General features: G+C 35.4%; 1 protein-coding gene across 1 annotated transcript in view; it reads right to left on the reverse strand.

Annotated features, from left to right (window-relative positions):
• The window catches only part of LOC124369963 (nipped-B-like protein), a 93,819-nt gene that overhangs the window by 12,800 nt on the left and 57,426 nt on the right, over positions 1–23,593 (reverse strand). Inside the window, 20 exon segments of the mRNA XM_046828192.1 lie at positions 663–854; positions 2,424–2,575; positions 3,148–3,295; positions 3,297–3,383; positions 4,493–4,747; positions 5,573–5,742; positions 7,072–7,198; positions 8,343–8,588; positions 9,074–9,354; positions 10,038–10,269; positions 10,762–10,947; positions 11,861–12,076; positions 13,395–13,595; positions 14,468–14,703; positions 15,967–16,195; positions 16,678–16,868; positions 17,487–17,660; positions 18,312–18,446; positions 19,374–19,563; positions 20,472–20,572. Of these exon segments, the coding sequence (XP_046684148.1) occupies positions 663–854; positions 2,424–2,575; positions 3,148–3,295; positions 3,297–3,383; positions 4,493–4,747; positions 5,573–5,742; positions 7,072–7,198; positions 8,343–8,588; positions 9,074–9,354; positions 10,038–10,269; positions 10,762–10,947; positions 11,861–12,076; positions 13,395–13,595; positions 14,468–14,703; positions 15,967–16,195; positions 16,678–16,868; positions 17,487–17,660; positions 18,312–18,446; positions 19,374–19,563; positions 20,472–20,572 (3,749 nt within the window).

Here is a 23,593-nt window from a genome sequence, read left to right on the forward strand (position 1 = left end):
CAAGATACTCCTGTAGAACAAAATTTGTTTAAGGTTAAAATTCGATCATCTTAGTAATATTTCATTAGTTACAGATTTCACTATTACATGAATGAATGAATGACAAAACAAAACAAGTATAATAAATATAAATAAAAAATTATACTCAAATTTTTGGGCTATTTCTTTTGGTATTTTACAACCCTTTTCTTGGAATCATATAGCAATGAGTATTTTACACAAAGCAATGCTTCAAACACGAGGTTTTTATGGAACTTTTAAACCCAAGAGCCTTCCAACCCCTGAAAAGAATAAAATATTTTTGGGTTCCCTCACTTAAAAGACACCACTTTTGTATGGATATCATGTAATTGGGTTTTATGTAAATCTCCTGCAGGGATTTTTAAAACACCCTGTTTATGTTTAAATTAGTTTTTATACCATTGTTTGATACTGTTACATTGTAAAATTTGGCCAACATTTTTGGGAACCAATTGTGTTTGTAATGTGATTTTTAGCATGTTTCCCCCTCCCTAAAATCTCATCTCTCAATGTACGTTTTATTAAAAAAAAAGAATGAAATGAAAAACATGAGTGTAAATAAAGCTCAATCATTAACTGTACACATACAAACAGTGAAAATATGCCCAGCTTTGTTTTATAGTTTATCTTAATCTTAGTACCTGTATCTTCAGTTCACGAGAAGCATCCGGTTCACAGAGTATCTCGTGGTAAAGAGACTTGAGCTCAGGACCCAACATGAGCTCGTAATGTCTGATACAGACAGAACCGATCGCCTTGAGAGTGAAGCTCTTGAGTTCCTTCTGCTCCAGGTAGAACAGCAGCGTGTCAAACACCAAGTCTCTCGTACAGTCCTACGTCAGGTCACAAGTAATTTAATTTTGAATCCACAAAAAATAGTTTATGTTGAGTTTAATGCAAGTAGAGGCAGAAATCAAATTAGTCCCAATATAAATTGAACAAGTTTCTGTACTGAAAGCTGAAGAGGTAAAATTCTTGGCCCTAACTTCCCTAAATTGGAATAAACATTCAGATAAGATCGTCTCAAAAATTAATTCTTACTTATACGCTCTCCATAGAATGTCAAAATTAAGTACAGAGCAAACACTAAAGTCTATATATTTTTCACATATTCATTCACATTTTACATTCGGTATATCTTTATGTGGATTTACATCGGCAAAAAATTTGAATTCAATTTTAATCATTCAGAAAAAAGCAATCCGTACTATTCTAAAATTGCAATGGAATGTATCAGATAAAACGCATTTCCCTCGATTGGGGATAATGACAGTTTATAGTGCATATATCTATAGCACTGTACTGTCAGTCAAAACTCGTGTAAGTGATATTAGTACCTGTGGTGACATTCACGACTATAATACCCGAAATAGAAATAATATGGTTATAGATTGTCATAATTTGCAATTATATTATAAAAAGCCAAAATATATGGGTGTAAAATTCTTTAATATACTCCCAAATTACTTAAAATTAACGGAAGAGACTAAATTTAATGCAAAAAACAACATTGTAGCTGCAGGTGCGATTCAGGCAGAGAATGATGCTATTCTTAAGTGTGACTAAAGATAAAAAGATTCACTAAAAAAGACTAATCTGAGGTCTTAAGACTAAACTTAGTACACACACACATCTCCAATGCATATTACTTAGGGGTAATTCTTTCTTAAACTCTTTAAAAGTTTGTAATTTTTACATCTAAATTATTGGAAGATTCAGTTTTAGAAATCCACAGAAACAAATGTTCAATTAACTTGGATTCTCACTTCATGTTTCAACGAGCTGATGGATGCATAGATATATCTACTACGAGTTCAGCTCATCCAACGGTTTCGTCTTTAGGTTCATCTTGAATTCCAAATTACAACTGGTTGAAAGTATACTAGATAGACAAATTCAAGAAGAACAAAACGAAAACCGTATTTAAATAATGTTGAAACCATCTTAAACATGAGACATATTACTTACTTGGTCTACAAATATCTCGAGTAAGATTATATCACTACCTGATTAGTTTTGAATGATACGCTGATACTTTAGCTTTGGTACGACAGTATTTTTTATAAACTTTTATAACAGTAAAATCTGCAATACTGCAAATTTGCAGATAATGTATGTACTGCAGAAACAGTATTGTTTATGTTTACTGCAAATTTTACACCAATTTAATATTAAATATGTTACACATTTGTCAATACCTTCACAGTATTCAAATTTACAAAACTTCAGCAAGATTCATACAATAGCAAAGGTGTAAAGTATACAATGTTTACAAAAAATTCAACTTTTCTTAAGGCACAAGTTCAGAGAAGTGTTAAGAAAGACTCAAAAAGAATATACATAAAAAACTGATCCAGTGATACTGTTACAATAATAAATATAACATAACAAAATCAACTTACTGGAAAGGAGTCGAGGACCTCTTTATCTGTGAAATCAAAGAATCTGAGCAACAAGCCCACGATATACAAAGATCTCTTGATGATTGGACGGTTCTTCTCCACCTCGTCCTCCCTGCCTTCCGTCGCTAGCTTCTTGTAATACAGTAAGCAGCCTATATAACAATTTAAAATGTATAAATTGATGGTAAGACAATTTGAATCATTTCTTTCTATGGTGCTTGACTTAAATGGTCCTAAATAAAAATTTATGGTTTCACATATTGTTTAAAATGTATAAACTTAACACATATATACATTTTAATTACTAAAAAAAATTATTAAATTTTGTTTCATGTACTTATTATTGAGTTGATTTTGTATTTTTCTTTAGGGGAGGAAAAGTAATAACAGATTTAATACAAATTTTCAAAATATTTTGTATGTGTACTCAATAGAAAACAATTTCTTTAGTAAAAGGAATACCTAAAAATTTTAATTGAGTACATTCAATTATTTTGTAATAAAAACGTAAGCTCATTAATAAATCCTAACATGCACAAGTATCAGAGTATTTTATGTTTACACAGCTCTAGTAGTAATGGTATCATGTGTTTCGGGAGCACTGTAACAATAAGGGCACAATTCATTTGCATATTTGCTACGGTAGCAGATTGCGTTAAATACTCCTAATATCTGTGAATGCAACGCTCTGTTAATAGTTGTGATGTAAGTGACAGGTACGAACCGTTGTATTTCTTCAGACAGTCCCGGATAAGCTTGTAGTTGCGGGTGACATTGTTGACAACAGACCCCAAACATGAGACACAGCTGAGGATTACTGACGGATCCTGTCTCATGATGAGCTTCACCGAGTCTTCCTCCAGCCGAGCCAAGGAATGAGTCGCTCGGATGTTCGATCAAAGGCACAATGATTTCCAGGGTCCTAGCTACCGAGCTGATGATCTGGTAGTCTCCTTGTGTCTGCAATCAAACACAACTGTTTTAATTTTGAGGCAGCATTGATAAAAATTTGGGTCTGATAACACTGCTCCGTGTACACTATATGATCTTCATTTTAATTCTACATAGCTAAAACACTCATAATAGAATCAGACAAACAAGATAATTCTACTAACCAACTTAAACCTGCCTATTTTCATTACATTATTCAAATTAACTAATCCTCCCCAAGACACTCTAAAACATAACCTCACATCTGCAAAGCCTTTAATTGTAACTCTCTGACGGAAAGTACTTGTGCATTTCTAAACTCATCTTTACAATCATGTGTCACTGAACTTATCACATGTATTAAGGAGACAAATATTGTCTCCAACAAGTATTGTAAATATTGTCTAGGTTTAACAAATATTTATATCATTCAACTCTAAAATGTATAAACCGTACAACTGGGCCTTAACTGTACCTTAATCTTTAATCTTAAACACTCATAATTTGTGGGATGCGCTCATTCACGTGATATTCAGGAATTTTACTGACATTATTAAGGTAACTAAATGAATTTCACATAAACATGTATACCATAGATAACTATAGAATCTTGCAGTAATTCTTATACAAATAAATACGAGTTTAGATCATTCATCATCCGCAAAGGAACAAAAGTGAAGACTTTTGAAGAGATGTTTTTAACTGTGAGTTTTGAATTAAAATATGTGTGCAATTGATTATGAGTTGAGCATATTTTTTTGGGATTAGACTCACATGAATATTGCTAGCAATTAGTAATACTGATAAACTTTAGTTATTATTACAGTAAACTGTGTAAATAATGTAATAAATAAGTAATATTTCAGTTTTATCTATAGCGTAAAATATTTTTACAGTAGTGTTTGTCAAAGTACAAATCAACATTGGTTACGTAAGTGAAAATATAATTTTCATCTAGTAAATCTTTATTCTTTTATATTCATTACTATCAGGTCTAAATCTGTTGGCAATTAGTTACGTGACATACTTGTAACTATTTACATGTGCATTTTTATACTGCTCAAACAATGTTGTTAGGGTGTCTTCTTTGCTTCTTCTGAATGAACTAAGATTACTTTAAAAATTACGGCAGTAATAACCTGGCACTTGAGGCTGAGGTAGGGCTGGAGAGTTATGGCGTGTTCCACCAGCAACTGGGGTTTGATCTTGGCGAAGAGAAACAATGTACGCAGACATGCGATAAGTCGCTGGGAAGAACCTCCGCCTCGTCCGTCCAAGTTCAGTACGTGATCAATCAGGCAGTTGACGATCTGCTTGCAAGCCAAGAGCAGAGCTTTACTATGTTCGTGGCTCACTTTGGTAGAATCTTCCTTGTCCTCCTTGGGTTTGAACAACTGAAACAGCCAAATAAACTCTAAGCAGATAAGCACTTGTGAGATGAAGCTTCTTTAGTTAGTACAAAATAGGAGTTTGTAACTAAAAATATGATTTTATATTAATAGTATGGGTACATGAGTCCAAACCTTGCTACGCAACGATGACACAGATTTTAAATAAGCAGAATCAAATTAGAAAGAATTTTTGAAATTGGTCTAGTCTTTTTATTTGGATAAACATTAGTGAAGAAAATTCACCATACACAGTTATACTCAGTAAAAATTTAAATTGGTACAGTACAAATTTGTCTCTTTCGTTTTGGGAAAACCTTACATAGCACCAAGTCACATCATTAGTAATTTTTAAACTCACGCAACTCTTACTCACAGAGTTTGATATGAACGTTTCTGTTAACAGTTAATTCAATATTCCTATTGATTCTGAGAACACAAAAAATTAAACTGATTCAATGATAATGAGAACACAACAATATAATCAAGTGTTTAGACCATTACACGTTTATTATTACAGATAAGGGTACAAGAAAAGCGCAATAGAGGTAAAGTAAAACCTTACTGTAGAAGCCATATTGCTATTACAGTGAAACTCTGTTACAGGCGAAAAAACCATAAATACGGGATGCTTTTGCACTAAAAAGTTCAATTTTTCATCAGTGAATGTAAAATGTTAATAACGGTGAAACGTTATATGCAGTTGACGTTATAATGGATTTCCACTTTATCGCAAGAGTTGAAGTCTTGTTTTACAGATAAATTTGAATAGATACATACATACATATATATATATATATATATATATATAAAGATTCGTGTTGAACTTACACTGACAAGCAGTTGCTCAAACCACTCCAGGCCCATGTCTTCAGATGCGGCAACGACATCCGTGATATTCATCACCTTGCGGATCATCACATCCTTGTCTATCTGAGGCTTCTCCCTCACTGGTGTAAACCACATGTTCTGGAATACTTCCATAACCAGCTTGCGGATACCTAATATACAGTTGAGTACAGTATGATACACAGTAACGTAACTGGTTCCTTACACTAAGAGCCAATACAAGCTTAATTCAGTAACATGCAACAAGATTATGATTGCCAGGTTTTGAAATTGATATTAACCATTGTACAATTGATTTTCACTAATGATTTTTGAAGAGAGGTTGATTACATTTCTATTATTTGCATCCGTATTCACATTCCCATCTTTAGGCCTAATATTTTCATTTAGATATTTTATTTTTCTTGCCTTTCAGAAACATTGTTTTGTCGATTTTGAATTGTTTTTAAGAATGATATTGAGTTTTCTACTGATCAGGTTTCTTAATTCAGCTTGCTTACATTCAATACTATTTTAGAGGAGGCTTTCTTTACGACGATGATACACAATTCTTTCTTTCAGTAATGATTTATACACAGAAAACAAAATTTTACTGGCTTTCATACTCTGAAAAGGTTTTTAGAGTTAACCCTCTAGACATACAATGTTTTCAACCCTATATTTATTAAAAAAAGTTAAAGTTGAGATATCTTAAGATATGTGAAGGAAACAGGATTTTTTCGGACATTTGCCATCGTTCAGTGAAACAAGAAAACAGTAACACTACGTTTCGAGATCTGCAATCTGATCTCTTCTTCAGGTAAAGAACTAACCTAATACATAATTACAAACTAGGTTAAAATAAACAAATCTTACTAAAGCGTTGTGGCACGCCTAAGTCAGGAATCACAACCTAGATGTTGTTGTCAACTTCACTAACACTAAAGACATGCACTTAATACAAAACTATACAAAACACTAATCATTAAAAGTAAACTACGGAATACAGGTCACAATGCGTCTTCACTCGTCTACTGACCACCTACGACTGACCAGAGGGACTAGCCAATGGCAATCGTGACGGCTGGCTAAAACAAGATGGCGGAAATACAAGGGAAGGGGAACAGGAATGGGCCCTTTAAATAACCTTTAAACAAAGAACTTAAGATACATACTCCCAACATGTTTGATTTGTTTTGTTCGCCAATTGGATAATAAATTTAATTGGATTGAAATAGTGAATTCAATTAATACTTTGCAAGTCTTGCTCTACCAACATTTGCCCATAAAAAGACCCTAAGATGAGATAATAAAATGCTAATTGTATTTTAAAAATCGCCCTTACATTAAATTAAGTTTACAATTTCAATAATTATAATCTAACTAAACAATTAAAAACAAAAATACAATAATAACTGTATATGTTCTCAACTTCAAACCTCTAAATATATTACTGGAAACTGTAAGTATTATTCATTATGTGTTGTGGAAAAGCATTTTACCATCTTCGTCATTGACTCTTCTAATCATTTTCACACAGATTTCAGGAATCTTGGGGAATTCGGGGTACTCTATGCAGATGTCCTTCAATATTTTGATCACCCTCTTCCTCACACTGACACCCGTATCCTGGTACACAACACAACAATGTAAATCAATGACATGTTTTACATTTTAATAAAACATTATGAATTTCATATTGATTTTAAACATTAAAGATTTCTTAATTCCATAAAACTTATAATAAATAAAGTGTTGTATGTGACAAAATATTTAAATTAAACTAATCTAATTAATACAATATAGATTAGTCCCTCCTCACTACTGTTCCCGAAACAAAAAAAAAACTAACAATTTATCTGATGTGCAACATAAATCGTAACATCATAATCTGCTTGTAAATGTTTTTATAAAATAAACTTTACACAACCTGATTTAAGTTTGAAAATTAACCCTTATAACGTCAGTATATCTTTTCACGACTTCCAGCAAACGGCACAATATTAAAAAAAAAAATTTAAATGTGTAAAGTTCATTTTTATTTTTACTTTCTATAATTATGGTAAGTATAAAAAAGTAAAAATTTTAAAATTATCTTGTACGTACATATATTTATGGGACATTAAATTGTAGATATAAATAAAGTCAAAATAAAAGGCACACAAAATTTTATTAGCTAAACTATAAACATTACCAGACAATTATATAAATTACACTTGTGATAAATATAAAAAAGAAATGCATGATTGTAAATATACAACTAACCTAATAGTGTTCTTTTATATAAACAGAAAAACACGACGAAGGAAACCGACTCAGCGATGGTTAGACACGCACTACCTGAAGCCAAACTGCAAACAAAAGCGCGCGCGCTGTACGGCGTCTGTGTGCCGTGTGGCGGGGAGAGTGTCTAGACACCGCGTCTATTGTTTCAAACAATGTAACGCGACAGCTATATTTTGATGCTTGACATAGGTCAATAACCCACACACATGGTTGACGCATACCGTTAGTGACATTGATCGGATTTAAAAGGAACTTAAATTTGCTATAGACGCAGTTTTGTGTCGATGCGCCGTACCGCGTCTTTGCCGTTTGGAGATAGTTTGTCTATGCGCCATACGCCGTCTGTGACGTTATAAGGGTTAAGTGTTAAAACATTTAGTAGTTCTTGTAGTTCCAAGAATTCACTTGAGTTGTTACAACTAGTGTTAAATGAAGTACAAGTTGCAACTATGGAACTATTAAAAGCTAAACTCAACAAATGACGTACCAGTATTCTAGCAGAGAGCATGTCATAATACTTGTCGATGAGCTCGGGTCTACTGAGCACAAACTTCCCCACAAGGTCCACAGCTGCCTCTCGCACCGATGTTGAGTGGTCCAAGAACGAGTAGTTGACACCGTTCCTCATCGCCTTGAGTCCCAGAACTGCGGGGTCAACTTCCACGATCATGGTGAGGCACTTCATTGCCTTGGTGCGGATTAGCACAGACGACTCCGTCAGCACCGTTAGTATCTACGGCACAGATACATTCCATAATTAGAAGTCTTTAAAAAGCTCAAATTATTTAATTTAAAAACACGCAGAATACTGATTTTGACATCATTACCTACAATTATAAATCGACAAAATTTATAAATAGACAAATGAGTGTCAATTCAAATTCAATTCCTTTATATTCCTAAATATAAAACTAAAACTGATTCAATGCCATGAATTTAATTTACAGTTACAGTTCCAATTGTATTTATACACTTATTATTATTATAATTTGTCAGATATAATACTAAAGTAATAATAAAATGCATATTTAAATATACTGTATAATTGTATATAAAAGTACTAGCCCTTGTTTATACTCCCCCATGTAAAAACAGAACAAGTTTTAAGTTTATGGTACTCAACAAAGCTTGTGCCACAGACTAATTCATTTAAACTTAAACATCATGCCTTGATTTTCTTGACAGTTACGTAAACTACTCTGACATTAGACTACTTACATGTTTCAGATAGGTGGAGAAACTCTGAGAAAATGGTCTCTTGGATGCAAGATACCGAGATACAAGCTCAGCACTGTCGTAGTCAATATATGTCTGTAATATTTGGTCTTTGATACCTTCTTTACTAACTGAATCCTCAAATGGTCGAATTTTACTCAGAAGAAATTTCTTCCTAGCCTCTGTTAACCTATAGGCTTCAAGAGGATCCATAGTTTCCCCATTGGTTTTCTTTTTCTCCTCATCTTCGTCTTCGTGTTCACTTGACTCCTCTTCATACGTTTCTAGAACACCCAACATAGTACACGTCAACATTTGTATAGATAAAAATTTGTTAGTTCCGTTTGATAGAGAAAATAATAGACAAGGGCAACAGAACTATTATGAAAATAATCGGATCAGCTCAAGACTGAACAAAACTCATTTATGGCACAAACTGAAAACAGGTGAGGAAAGAAACGCGACACATTCCACTACTATTGAGATAAGACACTCTGGAAAATATGCATTTCTTTTCATTGTTTATGTTGTAAAAAAAATTTGAGGGGTAGAAGAAGGGACGGCAAATGTTAAGAAGTGTGACTTGTCACAAGAATGCAAGCCAACAACCCACTTATGAACTTCAGATAAAATAGATTTATCTGAATACATAACTAGTGATGATTTCATGAGAAATGGTTTGAATCTATGTATAATATTCACAGCTCGAAATTATGTTTTGATTTCAATAAGAGGAATTGGGTGTTATACAATATCCAGACACTGCTTCTTAAAATCGAAAAATTCTGTTCTACAGATGGTTTGGTAAATAACAGAAATTTTTAGTTATGAACCACATCGCTGTAAATTCTTGCAGATCATGAGAGGAATAAGATGTTTTCATTGGGAGAGTATTGTTGGGAAATTCCCCAAATAACCTTACTTAAGGTAACACACAAACAATAGTACTCTGTTGCCGGATACTTACCAGGTTGTTTCCTGTTTCGTGAGTGACCTCGCTTGGAATCTTCCGTTTTGGACGATTTCATTTTGGGGCTTGTGACATTCTTGATGTTGTCTTGGTACCATTGTGCCAAGTAGAAATGTCTCGCATACGTCAGAGCTGGGTCCACTTGTCCTCTCATGGCCAGATAGTCCAGCAGGACCTTCTGCAAGAACTGCGTCCTTTCTTCGTCGTCCGTTACAGGTTGCACTTCACCCTGTGAACACTGACAATCTATAAATCTAATTTCTAACAAAACCGGGTAGACATTCCTGCATTCAGATCAGATCAATATCTAATAAATGATTTGTATGTACAAAGATTTCGCATTTATATAGTGAAGAATGGATACAAAATTCACCTCCAAACCGATTACTGCAAGTCTTTAAATTGTTTCAGTAAACTGTCAAAAAATAACTAACAACATAATTAAAAAAAAAAAAAAAAAAAAAAAACAATAAATAGTTGAAATGTATAACAATTCTGTAGCAATGAAAGATTTTAAAATACAAGTGTTAAAACAATCCACAAATTTTAGTTGCCGGAGCTGGTGTAATCAATATATAATAAAACCCAAAATATTACGGTTTGATCAAATTTTCTTTTAAGATTGTTTATTATTTTCTGTTAGATCCGATAACAACTCACAATCTTATAACCAATAGTAGAGAGGTACTATGATGTTCTAAAAGTAACATCTTCAAATTACCTTCAAGTTTCCGTCGTCGTCTTTAAGCTCCTCAGACTTGATCTCGTGTATGATCTGGTCGATAGTGCTCAACTTCAGGTTGGATTGAACGGCATCCTTACGTAGCCTGGCCGCCACAACTCCCAGATAATCCAGTGACACGACCCTCAGAGACATCTCCAGACTCTTGTTGACAAAACTAGCCACCTGGAGACAACAGTTCTGGTCAGACACCAACCTAGCGTTGATACGTTGTAGACACTGTTTGGAAGGTTAAGACACGGATGGATTTAGAACACAATGAGAAAGTGGTTGTCATGAAAATTGTTATACGATCGTAAAACTCGAGCTCGGAGGCCTTCTGAATCGTGTCCGACCCACCCTTCTTGGGCAAGACCCCAACCACATGCCACAATGGACGACAAAGATTACGAACTTGTTTTACGGTAATTAAACTTTGTGCTATCATAATGTCCCTGTTGAAGTTTATAGCACTCAACATGACCTTGTGTTTTTAATTCACACATGTAACTTGTTGTGTGATATGCCCATTGTAATATGAAAAACGTGTAAAAACTAAATGTTTTTATAAAATTACCTAACTAATAATTAATCTAAGTAACCATACATTGCAAAATGAAAGATTCAATTAATTTAAAAATTGTTATATGAACATATACGATCCTTATGTGGCAAGACAACAAGTACTCACACTACCTTACACAATACTTGCATTTATTGTAATTAATTGAATTCAAGGGGTTAAGAAAATCACTTTATCACTAACGAAACTTTTAATGAAATCTCTGTGGAACAATTAAAGCTTTCTTATCATAGATATTGAATGCCTTGTTATTTGATGCAAATTTAGAGATTGAATTGTTTTACGGTCTCAGGAATGAGACGTCAGAGTTAGAGACAGCACAGATCCTCCATATCTACAGAATAAGTAATTTCTCTCCGTACTGTTCACCTAATACTGTACTGACTCTCCCCTTTATTTTGTTAGATAACTTCCTCAAACAGGCCTGTGACACACAAGGAAGAAAAGCATAAAAAGGAGATAGTTCTTTTCTTTTCTGAAGCAAAAGAAATGGTTTCTGAAGAAGGTGAATATTACCAAAAGGTTTCCGAGGACACTGAGCATCAGCTCGGCTGCAGGCCACTCTGGCTTGTTCACCGTGGTGAGCAAGTCCTGTACGAAGTTCTCGAACAGTGGCCGGTAGTCGATCTCCTCATTCTTGCTACTGCACTTGGCCAGAAACACGTACAGGAAGTTGGAAGCTGTCGTACGGGCCATCGTGAACTTGTTGGAGATCACCGAGTCAGGATCCAGCTGATAAACAGACATTGTTCAGTCAATCTCTTTTATTACTTGTGTACAATATTACTTAAATAAAAACATAACTGCTTTAAGATAACATTGGAATGGCTTAGGATGAAATGGTTTGTAGATGCAAAAGGAATAAGATTGTATCTGTGGATAATGGCAAAATTGTAGATATAAGTATGAGAGAAAACTAAGTGGTAATGTAAAGGACACATCGGTCAATCATGTTTTTGGGAAACGGATACAAGAAGTTACCTTTGAAATGTGATTTCTAAATACTTAGAACAATAATGTGGAGAAAAAACTTAAATCGGTGTGATTCAGTATGAATTCCTCCATTTTTCTTTTGCCAATTTTTCAAAAATAATTGATGATACCTTATTATTTGAAATATCCTCATTTCTAGTTGTAACTGGGTAAACTATGATGCATTTGCTGATATAGTTATTAAGTGTAAAACTCTGACCACCATTATCAGAGAAAGAGAACTTGATGTGTTATTGATTCTCACTGCAGTTGTTACTGCGTATTTAATATAATGTATACACAGACTATTATTAAAAGTGTGTTTTCTGAGTGTAACTTATATATAACACTGAATTGTTCCACAAAGTATTAAATTATTATCATTATATAAAAACTAAGTTGTGATTCTTTTTGTTTCTTGGTACTATTAGCATCGAAAAATGAACATCTGTCAGGTGATCCCTAGACCACCAAAGACCTCATGTCTTAATGAAGATTTCAGATTTATGTAGCAACAAGACCACCATGCACTGGATCAGCTGCAGCACCAGAGCTGTCAACATTTGGATCTGCTCCTCTAAGACAACCTGTTGAGAGAGCCTTTACCTGTTTGTCAGTGCCCAGGTTGAGTGGGAGGACCACCATGCACTGGAGCAGCTGCAGCACCAGAGCTGTCAACATTTGGATCTTCTCCTCTGAGACAACCTGTTGAGAAAGCCTTTACCTGTTTGTCAGTGCCCAGGTTGAGTGGGAGGACCACCATGCACTGGATCAGCTGCAGCACCAGAGCTGTCAACATTTGGATCTTCTCCTCTGAGACAACCTGTTGAGAGAGCCTTTACCTGTTTGTCAGTGCCCAGGTTGAGTGGGAGGACCACCATGCACTGGATCAGCTGCAGCACCAGAGCTGTCAACATTTGGATCTTCTCCTCTGAGACAACCTGTTGAGAAAGCCTTTACCTGTTTGTCAGTGCCCAGGTTGAGTGGGAGGACCACCATGCACTGGATCAGCTGCAGGACCAGAGCTGTCAACATTTGGATCTTCTCCTCTGAGACAACCTGTTGAGAAAGCCTTTACCTGTTTGTCAGTGCCCAGGTTGAGTGGGAGGACCACCATGCACTGGATCAGCTGCAGGACCAGAGCTGTCAACATCTGGATCTGCTCCTCTGAGTTCAGGCGGTAGGAGCGTAGACTGCGCTTGGAGCTGGGTAACCGTGCCATTGATGCCAGGATGTCGTCCAACAGCAGCTTGCGGTGTTTCTCATACTTCGTGAATATCTGATAAAACACAGTTGTTGTAGTCTAGCTCCATAGGAATAGCAAAGCAATTATTTAAAATATAAAGACTGATACATTTAGTCCATCTAACATTGAAAGTATAATTAAGCAATGATGTTGTTTGTGATGTAGGTCTATATTATCCACAAATAGCTCTTAAAATACAAACATTATTTAGATTACTTTCCAATAGCAGTTTCTTTTACACTGATGTTAGGATCCATTGGTAAGTACTAAATAGATAAGTACATAAATGTTAATTGATAAGGAAATTCCCCCAAAATGTAAGTAACATTTTTTGTTTAAATCACAAATCATAACACTTTGTATATATTTAGATATATTCAACAAAAGAACAAAAATAATTCTGTGTTGTATTTAGCTAGTACTTTTTTAAACTACTTTTAATAGTAACATTAAATCAGTGGAAATATATAGTACAATGTTGAAGAGATGAATTTCAATACAATATTGTACTTTACCACTTGTTACCGAATTTCTGTCACTTTCAATATCACAATTTGTTTATCTATGTGATCAGAAACCTAAACTGTATGAAATTTGAGCGGTTATCCAATGTAGTGACAGTAACTTGTGCTGCTAAAAAAGGAACTTACTAACTCAACTTGTGAAATATTCATTGTTCAAACTACCATGATCTATTGTAACACAATCTTTCTTATTACTCAGAACTTGCTAAACTTTGAAATAATTTAAACATTGGTTCATTTTCACTTTCACCTATTGCTCCAAATAATTCAGATTGTAATTTTTCATCTAATACATTTAAACTTAATCACTATGGAGCATTTATTTAAAATGATCAAATCGATGTTCAAGACCTACAACTTGATAATATTATGCACTCTTACATTAGTAACAAGTTTCAGGGCAGAGAGCTGGAGTTCACTGACACCTTCTACGAAGAAGGGAGAGATGCCCATGGAAGAGATGTGAAGCACTGCAGTGTCAGTGAGGGTCTGTATGCTGAGCAGTTCGGCTAGCAGGGCTACCACCTCGGCCAACTTGTTGTATAGCGACAAAACGCTCTTCTCTCGGACTTCCTTGGTGTGGGCCCTCTTCTTGCGCACGTTGGCTACGAATCCATCTAATACAAAACCATCACTATTACGTAACGGCTATAGTGTCTGAAGAAACAATACTGATTGAACAAAAGCGAAACAATGGTCATGTCCGGGATGCCCAGAAAAAATATCCACTTTCGTGTAATGCAAGAAGTAGTGGCATTATCTTTGCATAGGTATGGCTCAGTTCCGCAAATGCTTGTGTTGATATTGTCAAGATGATTGTCCAAAGCTTTAATTTGCTGTAAAACTCAGCAGTTCCTGGCATTAATTTCCTCTGCTTGTACAAATGGACTTCACAGACGCTCCCGTTCACCAACACAATACCAGATTTGCAAATAACTGCAATCTTCGATTTTACTGCATAGCATTGTATGCTAAGACACTAGCCAGCATACGCAGGTGCCATGTTTTACAACCTTCTCCCAGATGAGTTGAAGAGTTGAAACAACTACGATCTTCGACTTTATTTGAAAAAATGGCTTACTCAAAGACCATTCTACACAGTGGATGAGTTCCTGTCCTGGAGAAACTTTGAGAGATATATTTAATGTAACTTTGTTCTAGTAAAAATGTAATATAATATAACTGGTTTTACGCCTTTAAAAATTTAATGACTTTGAACTAAGTTATTCTCTTTATCTCTCTATAGTGTTTAAAGATATTGGTTTTCTCAGTGACTCGCTCTGTGAGCTACATTTCCGTGCAACAATTGGCTATTCTGACTATTTATAAATAAAATAACAAAACAGCTGGTAATTTATAGCCTAATGACATGAACTGCGGAATCAACTTTGATATGTGATTTTATATTCAGAACTCATTAAATAAATGTACTTTCTATACAAACAGTAAAACGATCACCAAGCATACAAGCTAACTCAGAATAATAATAAAAAAATCAGTAAACATTTAATAGTTAGTCTACTTAATATTCGATTGTTAAATAATGATCTAACTTACTAAACATTTATTTGTAGTTTCATTAAATTGTCCCAAGAGTAATAGAATTTATGGCATTTTTCAAATTACTGCAAAATTATTTTAAAAACTATTAGATTTTCTGCGTATGTTCAAATTGAACTTGATGACCAGTAGGTACATTAGGATTACATTAAAAGGTTTATAACAATTTATATTATTAAAATAAAGGTTATTTTTTTCATCAGCCCTCATATTTTATTTTAGCAGGATCAGCTGAACTTAACTGTTAAAAATAACAAGAATGTAATAGTAAGGGGCTCAACAAAATGTGAATAGCAAACAATGGCACTTTTCATTTTTACCTTTGTCTTTAATATCCCTATAAACTGGGTCAAACGAAGGGAATATGGTGTTGAGAAGTTGGTATTTCGTGAATATGACAACCCTGTCGATGACGTCCTCCAGGTAAACCCTCTTGTGCATGTTGGGTGAGGTGAGGATATACAGAGTGGTGAGTGAGGCATCCACTGCCCTCATGACTCTCTCCATGGCCAACTCCATCCACAGCTTCCGCTCGTCTTCATCATCATTCTGTAATAATTCAACTACCATTGAAACTTTGCAGCAGCATTTGGCATATATCAGTGGCATATGTGTGCCAACGTTATATCAACAAATAAGCATTAATTATGCCTTTAAAAATATCCTTTATAAATATTATTAATATGTAAATAAACAATCTACTCACTTTAAGGTAAATTATGAGCCAATTTACAAAGCCAAATATTTGATCTGAAAGTAAATATATATATATATATCAATGCAAATTTAACTAATACACGACTTGTGTATAAATCTCTCACTCAAAACTTTTGGGGAAACTCTGATTTGACTTAAAGATCTACTTGCAGATTTCAGTTTTCTATTGTAAGATTTAAATTTTTTCCTAATCATTAGTGGGCCAATACTACTATACATATTGCATTGCCTCTTTATCTATTACTCAACATTAAATCAGAATTTGCGTTACTTTACTCAAATAATCATGACTTATTATTGAAGCCCTTACGTACCGGATCAGCTATGGGGGAAACCTTTGTGCCATCTCGGATGTTCTTCTCTAAAATACTGAGGAGCCTGGTGATGCGCTCGGAAGGGATGGATTCCATGGCTCCTAGGGTCTTCAGTTTGGCAGCTTCGCCACACAGATCTTGTAGTTGGTATTTGGGTATCATGGCTTCGGCTGGCACAACGTCTTCATCACCTGCAAACGAAACATTAGTTGTATACTGGATGCTGACTGAAAATTTACCAACTAATTATTTACTTTTAGTTGATTGTATATTTTGGCACATAAAAATACAGAAGAAAATTATTTACTTAAATCAGCTAGTGGCAGGGTTTAGCTCAGTATACATTTTACATCAGCAAAAAGTGTGCTAAAACATCTTTGAACATACATTCAGCTTCAAACAAAACCACTTTCCAAATATTGGAATTTCTCTGGCATGTCATAGAAGTAAAAAATTTAAATCGTAAACACCCTGAAAACTGTAAAAAGTATCATTAAATAAAACATGGATTGCAATATAGAAGGGTGAGGATTCATACATTTTCTACAGAATTCACATTTTACATCAAGTGATTGTAACTACAAATGCACAGTTATTAAAACTCTTTGAGTTGTAACACCTTCTAAAAATGAAAACAAATAACGGAAAAATGCAAAAAAGAATGGAAAATACTATATTATGTACGTAAATACAACATATCTATTTCAATACTGTATAATTAAGAAGTGTAAAAGAAGTCAAATAGCAAGAATTGGTTTCACATTTTAACAAGAAGTATCGATTAATGTTCCAGTTACATCGTAGCTTACCTGGATCCATAGTGAGATCTACGTCATCGGTGTTGTTGAATATCTTCTCGATGGAGCGATTGAACTTCTGATATGTATTCGTCTCCATAAGCTCTTCTACACTTAGCTTTTCTAACACAGGAACCAGTTTGCGCTCAACTTTGCGCAGTTTAGTCTTTGGCACATGTGAGGAATCTGAATGCAGAACATTTTTGTATTATATTAATAGAAATAGAAATATAATTATTGCCAACAGAATACAAGTATTATCGACCAAGTCAAAATCACAGCCCCTTAGCAATGTTACCATCTGAGACCGCAGTTGTGTCATTTTTTTCATAAACATTAACAAACGAAGTAAAAGTAAGGTGTAGGGAGTTTTGCAGCTCCCTACTCACAAAAGTAAGCTCTAAAATGATGAGCCATTCAACACAGACTGCCATAAGTACGTTTCATGTATCCTCTATGGGATATAAGGGTGCATTTGGTCCGCACTGAGCACAAATTTTCGGATGGATCTCATTAGTTTTAAGGGTTTTCTCAGTAAAATCCCCATTACTGAAAACTACAAATCTAGTAGAAGTTCCAAGGTATCGTTCATTTTAACAGAATATTCTAAAGAAATAATTCTAATACAATTGTTCCTTCACTGCAATTTGAGACTTACTGGACTACTAATTAATACAAATTTACCAATCAGCTCAACAAACTGTGGCTCACTGTACACTCAATGGAGAATCAATCCTTGTATTAAGTTATATAACAGAAGAAAAGAGATTTCAGTTTTCAGAATTTGTTCACAAGAAGGTAATAATTCTGTTTACCATCCATCACTGACAAACTTACCATCAGAGTTCTCATCTTCTACAGGCTCAGGTTCTGTATACCTCAATGTTCTTCTTCTCTTGGCATTAGCAGACCAATGCTTTGCACCATCCACATAATCCTCGTCATTGTCTGTTTTCTTACGTTGGTCTTTTTCTGAAATAGAAAATTATGTAAATAATTACAATCTGTGACATAATTAACAACACAGAACCTATCAGAATTCGAACACTTCAATTTTTGAAACTAAGTTTTATCTCAAAGGTTATTAATTAAACTTTGATGTTACAAGAAATAGGACTGTCATTGGAAGTACTTTCAGAGCAAAACGTTAAATCCATAGGGCGTACCAATTAAATGATTACTTCTGTGTTATGGCTTTGCTTCATCACCTAAGCATTTTGCCTCAATGAGGTTTATCGTCATTAATGAGATGTGAGAGTAAAGAGCTAGACTTGACATCTTGAGGAAAGCTATAAAACTCATGACCAGTCAAAAGCCTAGAGCCACTTTCCAAATGAGTACAGCAGTTTTGTACTCAATAAGTAAAACACATATTAGTTTTTGTTTGTCATCATTAACAGCTCTAGCTAAGAGTTTCATTTCCATTTCTTTATTTACAGAACTGTTAATTCTATACCTTAGACAAAACATATACTCTATTTCTAATAGAACAATAAACAGCTAAGTCGAAATGTTTGAAATAGTATTTCTCTATTAGTCGATGGTTTTATAAAAGTTACTGAAATTCAAATCTAATTGAAACGAGACATTTTAGGTATAAAGTAGCACAATACAACCAATACATAGCCATCTAAACGAGTTCCTATCAATGGGACTTTATTTTATCTATGTACCCTTTATTAATGTCAAATGCAGTAAGTCTAATTATAAATAGCTCAAAAACTGTGGCATCGCTTGAAATTTGAATTAATGAGAATCAATTTCAGCTTTTTTACTCGTCTGAAATGCTACTATGTTTCTTACAGGATATTTTAACATGCATTAATACTTAATACATTCAATCGATAGTTCACAGAAAATCTATATTCAATGAATATAACACTAAATAAATTTAATTACCTTTTCGCCTCTGAATTTCTCTTTCCTTGTCTCTTGCTTTGAAATATTTAGTTTTGCGTGGTTCGTCTTCGCTTTCAGATTCAGATTCAATCCGAGGCCTTTTATGATTGCGCGTCAAGCCCATTTCTTTCGCTAAGCTCGGGGACTTCTCCGTAAACTCCTTTAGGCTCCTTTGCAACAATGCTTGATCCTTTGAAAAGAGACCAAAACCAAATGTTTTTAATAATAGAATACATGATTGTGTAAGATGACTTTACAGAACTGTAATTAAATAATCAGTAATTCTTACAGTATAAGAAAGTAAGAATGTTTAAGATTATGGCTTGCCTTGCCAGTTACTGGCAATGCTGCTGCTACAGTCATAATTTCACTTCTGTTTCCCAAACATTGTTTCATCATAGCTGATAGCAAGTTAATTGTTGCTGCAAAATACTTAAAATTACGATAAATTGTCATTCAGATATTGTGACGGGAATTTTGTGTTTCATGTGACATTACCTTCTGTCACGTTAAGTTCCAAATTTACTCATATTCAATAATATTGCATTTGATCACTTTAGTAAGTTGCACTTTAAAAATTACAAATCTGACTTTAAGAATCATGATTCTTTGATGGTACAGACCATGACTAGTTAATCGAATTAAACTGGGTAACAAAGAACCCATTGTAATAGCTGTAAAGAGTAATTTAGGGAGAGGAGTGGTATTGTAAAGAAAATCTGTCTCTCCTTTTTTACAAAAGTAAAGAAGAAAAAAGTTTAGTGGCCATTCAATTGTATATAATTTAAATACTGACAAATTCATAACTGGATCGTTAAATTTACTACTTTTTTCCAGCAAAACAAAAATACATTGAAACAGGCGATGACAATTAAGCTGACTTGAAAACTTTAAGAATAACAGAAATGAGGTCTAATCTTCCTTCAGAGACGCCATGACTACTGCTGTGTACCTGTTTGAGTAACGATTCTGAGTAGGCCTACTGTGACAATATGCCTGCCATTTCATGGGACAGTAAAGAAATAAAAGCCTGCATTTACCTCAGAGTCCTAACTTTGTCTGGTCAAATAAAGAATTTTTAATTAAATTTGTATTTACCTCAGGCCTTATCCTGTTGAGCATGACCCTGGGCTCTGCTAACATGCTATGGTCCTTGGTCTCAGAGATTGGCGCCATGCTAGCTTGCACTGGAGACGCGTCTGTAACATCAACACATTGCTAATCTCCATGTTGATATAATCAGTTGAGAGATGGAACTCAACGAACACTGCACACCGGTGTCCGTCCAACCACAGGAAGAAAATAACTAACGCCCAACGGATGAATGTTTTTGAATCGCCCATTAAGCGATTTCTACAGGCGTTCATATGAACCACTGCATCACTTCAACAGACACCACCCTGCTAGTCTCTAACCACATCGTGTCTTAACTGGTAAACCCGACTGTTACACCAAGGTCCACTAAATGCTATTATTTTAATGTTCCCCTGACGGACATTGCAACGCAACTGACAGACGAGACTCAAACAAATTTGTCCGTCCATCCACTGAATGGACGTGTTTGGGTGTGAGGTACCCTGTGGATATCCAAGACATAAAATCCGTCCAGTAGGTGGATGGACGTTCAATGTGAGGCAGCCTATAGAGTTTGTGCCACAGTAGGGTTCTTGGGCATGTCCTACCATTCTAGAAAGACACAATACCCAATAGCCAGACTGACCAAACTTGATTTGTACAGACCACAGATTGTTTTCATGATTATTTTGAAATAGTTTGTTTTATCCAGTGACAAATATTTTTGTCACCTCAAGTAACTATAAATATTTGATAAACGTATACATTAGATTATTACAGTAGAACCTCGGTTAACCGAGCCTCGCTTAACCGAGACTCCGGGTTAACCGAGGCCGTCCTCGGACGATTTTTTTTATTTAAAAAGCAAAAGAAACACGCACAAACTACGTACAGTAATGAGCGTTTGGGTGCTCCTTTTATCGCAATACGCACGCTAGCCTGCAATGCGTTAAAACTACTGTACAGTAAATTGTTGGCAACTGTTGTGTTTCCCTCGGCCAAATATTTGCGTAGCTTAGCGCTTATCTTTGCCGAATGCATACGGCACTGTCACCCGACACCGCTCGCCAGAGCAGCTGCAGGTGTTTGTAACCCGACACCGCTCGCCGCCGGACCAATGCGAACTGTTTCAATGCCGAGACGCGACTGAGCCACTCGCTCTCCCCCACCACCCCGATTCGACTCCGTAGCTTATTGCGCATCTAGTGGGCTGTCCTGGTGTACAGCTTCAGCTCGGATGTGTTCGTGCATCATCGGTCCTGCCCGAAGACGCCATTTCGTCTCAGTGGCAGTCCTTTGTTTTACTTTTACAAGTCAAGTGTCTATCACTGTTTTTTTATTGTGTGTTTAAGTGCAGTTACAGTAGGTGTAAATGAGTGCTAAACGCAAACGTGTCGTTGTGTCCTTAGAGACTAAACTAAATGCGATTCGTCGTCTGGACAATGGTGAGTCAATAAGAACAGTCGCTAAAGACTTGGGTGTTGGTGAGGTTACCGTCGGAGATTGGAGGAGGAAGAGGGCTGAGTTAGAAAAATGGGGTGCTCAGAGCTTAAATTCCAATTGCAATTCAGAGAGAAAAAACGTTTAAAAAGTGTGAGTATGAAAAAACTTCCGAGGCTTTATTCTTATGGTTTTCGGAAATGAGAGCAAGGGAAGTCCAATAAGTGGGCCTATTTTGCAGGCAAAAGCGCTAGATTTCCATAAATCTTTTTGGCGATGGCGATGAACCTTTTAACCGCTAGTTCCTGGGTGGTTAATGCGATGGAAGAACCGTTATGGAGTGCGGCAAACTTAATATATCTGGGGAAAAACTTTCAGGTAATGAAACTGATGTGACAGTTTTTTGAAGAAAAAATAAGAAAATTGATTTTGAGTGAGGGTCTTACATCCGATCAAATATTCAACTGTGATGAGACAGGCCTTAACTTCAGAATGTTGCCCTCAAAAACTTTAGCCAGTCAGCAGGAAACATCAGCTCCTGGGTATAAGAAATCTAAAGATCGAGTTACAGTTTTAGGATGTGCCAATGCTGCAGGAAGTTTGAAACTCAAACCAGTTGTAATAGGCAAGTATAAAAGCCACGTGCTTTTAAAAATACTAATGTGGACACATTTCCCAGCACATACACAAACCAGAAAAACGCATGGATGGACTCGCGGATTTTTCAAACAATGGTTTTTTTGAGGAATTCGTTCCAGTCGTTGAAGCTTTCTTGGAGAACAAAAAACTCCCTCGCAAGGCCCTTCTTATTCTTGACAACGCTTCGTCCCATCCAGATGCTGATGAGCTAGTCAGCGATGGCATTAGAGCCTTATTTTTGCCTCCAAACGTTACTTACTGCCCTCATCCAGCCTCTAGACCAGGGAGTTCTAGAAACTTTTAAGCGAAACTACAAAAAGAGGCTGCTTAGAAATCTACTGGAGAAGCTAGAGGACGGGCTGGGTGTCACTGATGCTCTCAAGTTAATCACAATGAAAGATGTTGTCTACTGGGTGTCAGAAGCTTGGGATAACGTTAGGGAGGACACTATAAGAAGGTCATGGCGCAAACTTTTCGGAATTGAAAAAGGCAAGCCGCCAAGAGACAGCTGCTCCTGAAAACCAGCCAAGAGCATGTCCTCCTGAAAATGAAGAGCTTGTGAATCTTTGTAACCACCTTCCAGTGGCTGAGCCCATCAGTGCAGAGGACATCAGTGAATGGATCAATGGAGATGAGGATCAGGCCCTAACTGATGACGTGATTATCCAGATGCTCAACCAACCAGAAGATGATGACAAGTAAGTTTTTGATTTTTTTTTATTTATGCAAAATTTTAAACATAAAAAACATAATCCAACATCAATTTTTTAACACAACTACAGTATATTTGTTACACTTTAGTTAAATGTTGCCCATTCATCAATCCAAAACTAATTTTCATACCAATTCCAACTGCTGCCTTTTGATTGCGTTACGGTTACGTAAAATAAAAGTTTTTTTTACAGCGATGAACCTGATGGGGCGACTGAGAAAATAATCACATACAGAAGGTCTAAGAACGATCGAGGGAGCACTGGCATACATTGAACAACAAGAAACCGCAACAAACAAACGATTTAGTTTGGCTGCGACGCTGGCGCAACAACAGGGCGGCTAGCCTAAGATCT

The sequence above is a fragment of the Homalodisca vitripennis genome, chromosome X, assembly GCF_021130785.1.
Source record: "Homalodisca vitripennis isolate AUS2020 chromosome X, UT_GWSS_2.1, whole genome shotgun sequence".
NCBI classification, from domain to species: Eukaryota; Metazoa; Arthropoda; class Insecta; order Hemiptera; family Cicadellidae; genus Homalodisca; species Homalodisca vitripennis.